The 12,034-nt window shown below is 38.1% G+C and overlaps 1 protein-coding gene across 8 annotated transcripts in view; it reads right to left on the reverse strand.

The window, feature by feature from the left end:
* The window catches only part of LOC127456734 (RAC-alpha serine/threonine-protein kinase-like), an 87,269-nt gene that overhangs the window by 12,932 nt on the left and 62,303 nt on the right, over positions 1 to 12,034 (reverse strand). For all 8 annotated transcript variants that reach the window (XM_051725273.1, XM_051725270.1, XM_051725269.1 and 5 more), the window contains 3 exons: positions 2,629 to 2,740; positions 2,327 to 2,453; positions 1,047 to 1,178 (listed from right to left, as the gene is read on the reverse strand). In XM_051725273.1, coding sequence (XP_051581233.1) covers positions 1,047 to 1,178; positions 2,327 to 2,453; positions 2,629 to 2,740 — 371 coding nt within the window. The remainder of the gene's footprint in view (positions 1 to 1,046; positions 1,179 to 2,326; positions 2,454 to 2,628; positions 2,741 to 12,034) is intronic.

A 12,034-nucleotide genomic window follows, 5' to 3' on the forward strand; every position in this document is an offset into this window, starting at 1 on the left:
ATTTTCACTCAAATGAGCTTGCGATTCACTGCAAATGTTAGCTAGAAGTTTGCATCACTTCAGCGGTAGTGGAGGACCTGCAACCAACCTTTGGCGACAATGAAGAGTTTGCCGCAAAGCTCATTTGCATGTGAAAATAATGAGTGGCGAATTTGCCGCAAGTTTGCCAGAACTCTAGATTTTGGTAAGGGCTGAGATGATGAAAAGTAGTGAAACATGACCAAGTAGGCCAATAATAGGGTTATGTTCAATGATATGTCAATAAAACATTATTAACAATATTTTGACTTTTAAGCCATTTTCTGTATTGTAAAAATGCTTAAATTGTCTGCTGCCACAATACAGCATATCTATGCAATGTAATGTATTTAAATGATCTGAATTATAATATTTATTATATATTATATTTAAATTATCTTTATTTGGGGGCATTTCTCAGTAAATATCGATTATATACGATTAACTGCGATTAATTTGATTAATTAATCAGCACATCATGTACATTTTACTTGACAGGCCTACTTTTTAGTAGGAAATGAACTTACAAATGGCTAACGTAAAGTTGTCCTTTTATATTAAGCTGGGATAGAAGAAAGTATATTAATATGAACAAAATCATAATTTCAGCTTTAAATTAGTAGTTTACCCAAAAATTCTCTCATCATTTATACACCATTATGCTATTTCAAACTCGTAAGGCTTTCTTTCATCGGATCACAAATGAAGATATTTTGGATATTTTTGGAAGATGGAGATATGATGTTAATATATCCATCCAATGCAGAGCGTGGAAGTGTTTGACCCCGATGTCTTGCATAGTATGGATATCTCCATCAAAATATCTACGTTGTGTTCAGCAGAAAAAAGAAAATCATACGAGTTTGAAACGGTATAAGGGTGAGTAAATGATGATAGAATTATCATTTTTGGGCAAACTTCCTTTCAGATACATTTTCCCCAAAACACTCTGCAAACAACACACAAAGCGATGTTTAAAAGCATTTATATTAAACAAAAAGTAGAGAGAATAAAAGGGCAGGACTTACTTTTGCTACTATCACCTCCTTCTTGAGGATTTTCATGGCATAGTATTTACCTGTGGCTTTCTCCTTCACCAAAATGACCTTCCCAAAAGTGCCTTTCCCCAAGAGTTTGAGGTATTCAAAGTCATGCATTGTCTACACAACATAAAAATAAGTCTTTGAGAAACAAATTACAATACAGTTATAAATCCAATTAGTAAATCAAAAGTTGACATGAAACCCATTTTTGTCACAATGCGAGTCTAGTAAAACAATATCTAAATAGCCATTTGGCCATTGGTTAACATAAATCAATAGCCAAGGTGATATCAGCAGAAAAGGAACATTTGAATTAAGACAATGCATTTTATTATATATACTTCATTAAGTGCATTCTTCACAATAATAACAGGAACATGCAATAAGAAAGTAAATAGAGTCAATTTTCATTTCAAGATTTTTTGCATTGTGACATTATTCTGAGGACACTTAAGCACATTTAACCCCTACCGTAACACATCTGGATGTTTCACTATTCCTATTGCTTCAAATGATGATTCTCATTACCACAACACAGTCCTTTTTATTATAGTATAAAGATGCTGTCATACAATGATTTTTGAAATTAAAATCAGCAAAAATGAAAGTCGGTACCAAGAAAGTACTACTATGATGCATAAATACTCAATTATAATATTTTTTTTCACACTGCATTAATGATAATATCATAATGGCCATAATTTTCACATTGTGGTAATGTAAATAGGGGGCTAAATGCAAGTAACTGTCATTAAAATAATGTCACATTGTAAAAAAACATAATGGCCCTAAAAATAGACTTCATTTTCTATATGTAAAATATAGAATATTTCTTGTTTATTTCTTTTATGGAGTAAAATACAACTAGGACATTTTCTTCAAGGGTTACCTGTGAATCACCCATATATCTGACATTCACTTGATCTGTTGCTGTTTACCTAAAAAAATAATATTTGGGGGCTTTTTGCTATTTTTATAGACAATTCAATGTGTCTGGAGCATGTGCACTACATGCTAGCCATTTACGATTACATGGTTACCTCATCCACTATGAAGGAAACATACAAAATATTGGCCATGGCAATCAACCTATAATAATTCAGCGCTGACACAAAAAGGAGGAAAAACACAGGAAAGACTCACTCCTATCAACTGGCAATAACACTGGGATGAGGAAACACAGGAGGTATAGCTCAAATCTAACTTCTCTGCATAGTGATTTGGGCCTCACATGTTATGATGCTGTGTGTGGACTGCAGTCTTACCACTTTGAGGCGAGGTTTGGACAGGTACATCTCCATGTCCATGGGGTCGGGCGAAGAGTCCATTCTCTCTGCCTCCTGCTTCTGTAGACTATCTGCCACAGCCTGGATGGCCTTCGTCCATTCCTCCCTGCAGAAAAAGTAACTGATTAATCCAATTCTTTATTTTAAAGCTTTTTTTAAAGTATAACATACACATAGAGAAATGAATTGCTATCTGTTTCTCTGATCAATTGGAAATCATTATTTTTGTAATTCTATAAGGTGATGAACTGGTGTAATGTTTGTACATACAATAAACCAACCTTTCCTCTGGGGTCTCAACATGAAAGGTGCGTTCAATAACAGTAGTCCACTGCAGGCACCGAATAATAAACGTGTTCGCCTTTGGCCTCTCAGTCTTCATCAGCTGACATTCTGAGAGCATAAAAAGAGTGTTAGCGCTATCTGTGGGTGTATGCACGCAAAATGTGAGCGTATTGTATATAAATTAAGTGCCGCAAAGAGCAAATTTCTATTCCTGAGAAATATGTAATTGCACTACATCGTTTTAAAAGCACGTCTGTTTGCAGAGCAAAGTCTAAACTCATTTCCTGCATTCGCAGTTTGGAGATTCCACCAGCAGATGGTAATGAACTTCATGTCCAAACTCTGAAAATATAGTGGAACTTGAAATGATGTCCATAATTATTACTGTTGTAGCTGTTTTTTGAAACAAATATTTATGAGATTTATATCTTTAGGTCATAGTTTATTTTTCAATTATTATGTTTATATTTACAATTGTATTTATGATCTAATTCAGTGGTTCTCAATTTTTTCGGTTCATGCCCCCCTTTGAAACAAGAAAAACTTTTGCACCCCCCCCCCCCCCAAATAAATAATCAAAAATTATTATAAATAAAATGTTTCATGTTTTTACTGGGGGAAAAAATGCTTTTAAAAGATTTAACTACATTTTCTTTCATCTTCATGTTGCAAAAAAAAAAAAGTTTTATTAAAAATACAATGAAAACAAGTACAATCTTCACTGAAAAAGGATCTAAATTAATAAGGATCACTAGGTAGTTCTGTTATTTTGTGAATACATTAAAAAAAATTATTAAACCTGTATATTTTTAAAACAGCAATCACCTAAATAAAAAAAATACAGCTGCAAACCACAGCCCAACCACCAGAATGGCAACACTTAACACAACCCAAAGATCTCACAGAACAAATACAGATCACTTCAATCCAGAATGGATTGGAACACGACTTTCTATTCTAAAGTTCGGTGTGCTATCCACTACTATACAAAGCCATTCAGTTGCCATTCAACAAAAGGACATACCAACCATAGAGGAATCACAGCCGAGCACAGCTGTTACCATGATCAACTTTATATTAAAGTAACTTTTCAACAAAGGGGAAAATAAAAATTTGCTCAGGAAAAAGCCCAGCAACCATTCAGTAAACAGAATTCAAAAATCTCAGATATGGCAATAGACACACAACCAAAACAAATTAATTAATTAATAAAAATAAAAATAAATAAAACAATCACACACATAAAACCCCTACACCTCTCTCTCCACTGTCCCTCCCCAAGAGCCCTCCAAAAAAGACAGATATCTGCCCCACTTCTTCGCAAACATGTCCAGACTCCCCAGTCTTCTGGATACCCCCTCCTCAAGAGCTGCCACTCTGGCCATCTCTGAACACCACTCCTGAGAAGGGGGCACTCCAGCCAACTTCCAACTCCTCAAAGTGATCTGTCTGGCTATCATAACAATAGATAGGACCCAGTTTTTCATGTGCTTATTCTCCAAATTAATGACTTCCCCATCTCCCAAGATACAGAGTCTAGGGATAAATCAAATTTGAGAGGCCAAAACCTCACGCATAAAACTCTGAATCCTCATCAAAAATTCCTGCATCTTAACACATCCACAAAAGACATGGGTTGTGTCTCCATCTTCTAACTGACATCGCCAGCAGGTGGGTGTGTCTTTAAGACCAAGCCTATGCAATCTAGAGGGGGTCCAACAGACTCTATGTAAAATCTTAAATTGCATGCTTGCGTCTCTGGATGCAGATTTGACATTTTTAAGAATCCCAGCCCACTCTTCCTCCTCCAATACCAAATTTAGATCTTTCTCCCATAATCTCTTAAGAGAAGTTGAAGTTCCGTCTCCCAGACTCTGAATTAGTAGGGAGTAATACACTGATGCCTTATGACCTTTTCCAAAAGCAGTAATCACCTCTCCCAAAGTGTCTGCCGCTTTAGGAGGGTGTAAACCACTTCCAAAAACAGTACAGAGCAGGTGGCGCAGTTGTAAATACTTATAGAACTGAGATCTAGGAATCCCAAAAAGTTTAACCAAATTTTTAAAGGATCTCAACACTCCATTCTCATACAGGTCACCGAGTGTAGTAACCCCCCTCCCAATCCACTCTGACCAGCAAAAAGGGGACTTGTTGATGCATAGTTTGGTGTTCAGCCATATGCTCGAGGCAACATTTAAAAAATTTCAGAATTAAACAGTCTGGACACTTTAGTCCATACCGAGTTCAAGTGCGAGATAACGGGATGTAACTTAGCTTCTCCGATTAATTTGATAGAAAGGCTCTGCAGTGGCGAAATAGGGGCAAGAACTTCCTGTTCTATACAGAACCAGGGAGGGGCTCTCTCAGCTGGAAGCGACCAATGAGCCAAATGTCTGAGACCGAATGCATAATAATAAAATAAAATCTTGGGTAGGCCTAGCCCACCTTTGTCAATCGGCCAATGTAACTTATTGAAATGTAATTTGGGACGTTTACCATTCCAAATGAAAGACTTTGCTATGCTATCAAATTGCTTGAAATAAGAAAGGGGGACATCTACAGGGAGAGACTGCAGTAAGTAATTGAATTTTGATAATAAATAACATTAACCTTCCCAATCATAAATAAATGTAATGAAGCCCACCTGCCCACATTGCTTGAAAACCGTTTTATTAAGGGGTCAAAATTAACTCTAACTAAATCACACAAATTTGCTGGAAATAAAATACCCAAACACTTAATGCCCTGTTTGGGCCACTGGAAAGCACCTGGCTGGAAAGCCGTTTCTGGGCAGTACGCTGTCAGAGCCAAAGCTTCGGCTTTAGACCAATTGACTCTATATCCTGAAAACTTAGAAAAGGAATTAATAATTTTGTGGAGGCAAGGCATAGATCTACTGGGGTCAGAGACAAATAATAAAATATCATCTGCGTAAAGCAAGAGTTTATGCGCCATACCTCCCGCCACCACCCCTGGAAAATCACCCTCCTTTCTTATCGCGGTTGCTAATGGTTCCAGGGCAAGACAGAACAATAATGGGGAAAGAGGGCAACCCTGCCGGGTGCCCCTATCCAAAGTAAAATAATCTGAAATTAGTACATTTGTTTGTACCGCCGCTACTGGGTTTCTATAAAGTAACTTAATCCATCCAATAAACATACTCCCGAACCCGTATATTTCCAAAACCTTAAAAAGATAATCCCATTCTACCATATCAATTGCCTTTTCGGCGTCAAGTGAGATGGCAGCGACCGAAGATTGTTCATTCACTACTGACCACATGATATTGATGAGATGCCTAATGTTATCAGAAGAGCTACGACCCCGAATAAACCCCACCTGATCTATATGTATAAGAGATGTCATAACTTTACTTAATCGATTAGCCAGAATTTTTGACAAAATTTTTACATCTAACTGGATCAGGGAAATTGGACAGCAACTTTTACACTCGCTTGGATCTTTGTCCTTTTTAAGAATCAGACTGATCCGGGCTTGTGTCATGGTTGGCGGAATCTTTCCATTCTTCAGTGATTCCGTATAAACTTCTAACAAAAGTGGAGCCAGTTCTGTAGCATAAGATTTGAAAAACTCAGCAGCAAAGCCGTCAGGCCCCAGAGCCTTGCCTGTAGGTAAGGCCTTAATAACCTTGCCAAGCTCCTCCAAGGTTATCTCAGAATGAAGAAAATGTTTTTGCTCAGTCGTCAGTTTAGGGAGATCTAATGGTTCCACAAAGTTTCTAATATCTTCATCAGTAGACGAAGACATGGAACTATAGAGATCAAAGTAGAATTCTTTAAAAGCATTATTAATATCAATGGCTGAGGTAAATATGTCACCACCAGCAGATTTCACTGAGGGAATGGTAGAAAAAGACTCTCTCTGCTTTATATATCTAGCCAAAAGTTTTCCTGCTTTGTCCCCCGACTCAAAGTATGACTGTCTTGCCCTGAATAACCAAAACTCCACTTTCCGTGACAAAATAGTATTATATCTGTATTTCAATCGAGTAAATTCTCTGAGGCCATCGGATGACAAACGGCGCTTCAGCTCTGCTTCGGCATTTTTAATATTTCCTTCCAACTCCACGAGTTCTCGTGCTTTGGATTTTTTGATGAATGAGGCATACTGTATGATCCGACCCCAAAGAACTGCCTTAAGTGCCTCCCAAGCCACACCCACAGTGGATACTGAGGACCAATTGGTCTCCATATAAACACTGATTTCAGCCTTTAGCATTTGTTGGAAATCAGAATTTTGCAAAAGGGACACATTAAGGCGCCAACTATATGATTTATTTTTCTCCATATGTGGCACCACCTCTAAACTCACCAGGGCGTGATCTGAGACTAAGATGTTTCCAATTGAGCAATCAACAACAGATGAAATGAGGCACTTGGATATCAAAAAAAAAAATCTATTCTAGAATACATTTTATGGACTGATGAAAAAAATTTATAGTCCCTACCAGATGGGTTCAAAAGTCTCCAAATATCTGTAAGACCAAGATTTTTACACATCCTGTGAAGCGTTAAGTTTGCTCTAGGGGGCTTACACACTTTTGTTTCAAGGTGATCAAGGACTGAGTCCATCAAAAGATTAAAGTCTCCTCCCAATATTATATCATAAGGGGTGCCAGCAGTTTGCAACATCCCTTCAAAATCTATAAAAAAGCCCTGATCATAAGCGTTAGGCGCATAAATATTAGCCAAAATCAACCTTTGCCCTTGAATTTCAGCTAAAACAATAATGACTCTTCCTAATTTATCTTTACTCTGTTTGAGAAATTTGAATTGTAGATGTTTATTTACCAATATAATAACTCCCCTGCTCTTGCTTGAGCCAACACTAAAGAAAACATGTCCACCCCATATCTTCCCAAATTTTTCAGCTTCCTGGGGGGAGAGATGTGTTTCTTGAAGAAACACTATATCATATTTTTTTGTTTAAGAAAAGTAATAACCTTCCTTCTTTTTATGGGGTGCCCCAACCCATTTACATTCCATGTGGAGAGAGATAGTACACTCATATTAACAACTGACATATTGATATAATAAAAAAAAGAAACAGTGTGTAAAAAACAAAATTATACAGACCACATTCCCCATTAGTGAAACAATCAAACCCTGAACTTCCCCCTGAACAAAACAAACAGAAAAAAGAAAAACATGCGCATTAACCTCGCGCACGAAAGCGCCAACCGGTGACAATCCCTCTAAACTCAAAAGGTCCATGAACTCACACGAGCCCCCACGACAACTTTGCCATCAGATTGCTCAATTTTGCCTCACAAATTTGTGAAGCAAAATTACATAACAGAACATACTTTGTAAAATTACCCCTAGCCAAAAGGAAGAATGAACACAGAACATGTAGATTAATTCACAGAATTGTTTTAAAGTTGTGATCCTCCACAAAACAAATTTCAGCTGATATAAAACCTTTCAGTTTCACAGATAGACGAACAAATGTTCAGTGAGCCAGCTGTTATGAGTTCAGCGGATGACGTAATTATTCCAGTGTCCTGTAAACGGCACAAGTTCCAGCCGCTAGGCGGAGCCAACACAAAAAGAAACAAAACCGACATCCCGGTTCCCCGGATGGTCAAGTCAAATCACTAGGAGGCCGCATAAAAGTATATACCATGACTTACACAATCCGTCAACTTTATAGAAGTCATCCTTTGTGTGGGCATGTAGATATTTTGCAGTCATCCATAGTGTCCACTCTCAAACTAGCCGGGAACTTCAATGCAAAAGTAATCTTTTATCAATGTAAAAACTTCTTTAAGGAAAGTGTTATTCATAAAACAAACTCCAGCCGCTAGGCGGAGCCAATGCAAAAAGAAACCAAAATGATGCCTAGCTTCCTCAAAAGCCAGAGTAAGTACAGTGAGTCAGACCCACTCATATGAGAAACATCCAATGGTTTACTCACCCAATGATTCAATAAAAGACATTGCCTGATTGGGGCATGTAAATACTTTGCGACCGTTCTTCGTTTCTATTCTCAGTTTGGCCAGAAACATCAGAGCAAACGAGATCTTTCGCCGATGTAAGAGTTTCTTGCATTCCTTGAACCGATCGCGTTTCTCTCTTGTCGAACTCGCAAAGTCCGGGAACAAGAAAATATTATGATTCCTCAAAGAAAGCTTCCATTTGCTCCTCGCCTGGCGCAACAATCGGGGCCTGTCTCCCTCAGCAGATCTGTGAGCTGGGTCTCTGTGAGCTCGCACGATTTCCAGCTTGTGGCCTGTTATGTCGAGCAGACTCGGGAAGAGCTCGTCTAGGAATTTCACCATATCTCTGCCCTCCTCATGTTCAGGAATTCCAACAATTATGACGTTATTCCTGCGGTTTCTATTCTCAAGATCTTCAAGCTTTTCAAGAATACGTTCCAGATCAACTTTGGTCGCTGGCGGAGTAGTGGAGTAGTTAATTCCTCTCCGAAGACTCCAAATAATCGATTTGTTTCTCAGCATCCGACACTGTTGTAACTTACTCAGAGAATTTTATTTCCATCGCCGTAATCGATCAACGTATTACAGCGAGATCCTCCAAGTCAGCAAGAACCTTCATCAACATCACCGACATGTTGGACAACTGACGCTGGATCTCCTCTCCTGCCGCGCCATCCAAATCGAGTCTCCAGTCTGTAGGTATGTCGGGGCTTTCATCCTGAACATGTAAGTGTCTTTTAATGTCTCCAGAGCCTGATGATTTTGACTTCTTTGCCATGTTTTACCTCAAAGAGCAAATGTGTAACTGGGTGTCTCGAATTTCACCAAATTATAACATGAGAATAATAAAAAATTTAGCAAAGTGTGCAGAGCTTGTCGTTCACATGTCTGCTTCTTGCATGGTGTCACATGACCTCTCTTGAATACAATTTTTATTTTAAATGGTGGTGTGCTGATATGGCTGATGTCAAACACAAGAGAAAGAATGAACAAACCGGTCATTATGTATTTTGCAATTACTAAGTTTTCAAAGTTGCCCAAAGCTGGTCTTGAACCAGCAACCTTTCAATCAACACAGCACATAAGTATGGCACACTTTACTGCTGGACCACATTGCCCCAGGTGTTGAAAAAAAAAGCATACCAAGCTGAGAGTCAGCAGGTTTTGAATTAAAAAAGTATTCAAAATGGTGGAGAGCCGATATGGCTGAAATCAAACACAACAGAAAGAAAGAACAGACCGGTCATAATGTATTTTGCAAATACTCCAAAAAATTAAAGTTGCCCCAAGCTGGTTTTGAACCAGGAAACTTTTGATCTCCAACACAGACATGGCACAACCACTGCGCCACATTTAAAATAAAATAAAAAAATAATCAAAAGGGTGGAGTGCTGATATGGCTGATATCAAATACAACAGAAATAAAGAACAAACAAACAGGCTATGAGGCATCTTGCAATTACTCAAAGTCTTCCCAGACGTCCCAAGCTAGTCTCAAACCAATAACATTTTGGTCTTCAAGGCACACAGCTATGGTGCACCATACCACTGGACCATATTGCCAAAGGATTTACAGCTACTGAAGAGACATACCAAGCTGTGAGTCTGCAAGTTTTGAATAAACAAAAGTATTCAAAATGGTGGAGAGCCAATATAGCTGATATCAAACAGAGCAGAAAGAAAGAACAGACTGGTCATGATGTATTTAACTGATCAGCATGCTAGTTTATTAGCATGTTAAACTAATGTTGCCTACGGATAGCATTGTGATCAAATAGCATTACAAATGTGTTGATTAGCATGTTAACTGATTAGTATGCTAAGCTAATGTTGCCCTACAGATAGCAATGTGATCAAATAGCCTTAAAAAACAGAAAACCCAACATTTAGCATGCTAACCTATCATAGCATGTAGCTCGATAAACATGCAAAACAGACCATGTTCTTTTGATCTACGTACAAGTGATGCTGTCTCCAAACTTCTCAATCCTTTCAAAAGATATCACTCCCATATATATTAGAAGAACATCACTGTGACAGAAGAACAAGTATACCTGCAAATTGAAATGATCTGTAATAAGCCCAGCAACTATTCAGTAAGCAATACAAAGATCTCCAGTACAATATAACATCAACTCTAACACTGGTCCACTTGTGAATTAAACCCACAAATTGACATACTACAATTCAGTGCTTTAACACACTGAGCCGATGCCTTTTGAGTGGCAAAGAGACTTCCTGAAGTTAGAGTCAGCACACAAGTGTGGGTTATCTTTTGAACTCTAGGTAGTGCTGTCTCCAAACTGCTCTAGTATCATCAGGACATGATGTCGATTATGCATACCAATTTTCTTTGAAATCCGACAATGTATTTAAAAAATATATAATTTTTAATAAATGTCAATATGGTGGAGAGGCAGTAGGCGGTTCAAAAGTTACAGGCAAAAAAAGCAATTTTTCAAATTTCCTGACCTATATGTGGCACTGTTGCGAAACTCTGCAAGTGCCCTCAGACCATGGTCCTCATGAGGCATACAGAGTTTCGTTTCGATAGGACACAGCATTGCCGAGCTACAGCCTCAAATACGATTTCACAGCCACCTCGTTAACTTTATTTGTATAACTTTTCAACAAAGTCAAATATCAAACTTCTGTATAGTACATTCTGTGCGACTCGGTCTGGAGACCAGAAGTGAAAAAACGACAAATGACATAATCCAAGATGGTGGCCACTGTAATGGGTAGAGTTTTAATGTAAGGGGTCCTTTGGAATCAGCAAGAGGAGTGTAATCAGACAAAAATAAATAAATAAACACTGCACAACACAAAGATCTCACAGAGCAAGCATAGACCACATTGCCCCCAAGATGGATTTGAACTCACAACTTTCCAATCCACTGTTCAATGTGCTATCCACTTCACCACACATTTGCTGGTTAACAAAGGGACATACCAAGCTTCGAAGAATCACAGCCAAGCACAGGTTTTACAATGATCAACTTTATATTCATGCAGCTTTTCAACAAAGATGCAAATCAACATTTGATTGTGGAAAAGCCCAGCCTCCATTCAGTAAGGACAAAACAAAATCTCCATAACTACACACATTTCAAATGCATGACTTGCTGAGGTGGGGATTGCACCTGGATCAATAAAGTCCCATTTTGAGCCATTTTGTGTGCAAATCAGGCAAAGTTTAAAGGAGCAGAAGTGAAAAAATGATGAATGCCATAATCCTAGATGGCGGCCACTGTAATGGGCAGAGTTTTAATGTGAGGGGTGCATTGGAACCATCAGAAGGAGAGTAATCAGACAAAACAGATGTGTCTCTACGACAAACAGTTAAAAAGATATTTACAAAAGAAAAGTACATTTTTTGACATGGTGGTGGTGCTATAGAGTATGTCCTAGAGACCTTAAATTTGGTAAAGGTGCTATTCATG

The sequence above is a fragment of the Myxocyprinus asiaticus genome, chromosome 19 (genome assembly GCF_019703515.2).
Source record: "Myxocyprinus asiaticus isolate MX2 ecotype Aquarium Trade chromosome 19, UBuf_Myxa_2, whole genome shotgun sequence".
Taxonomy (NCBI): Eukaryota; Metazoa; Chordata; class Actinopteri; order Cypriniformes; family Catostomidae; genus Myxocyprinus; species Myxocyprinus asiaticus.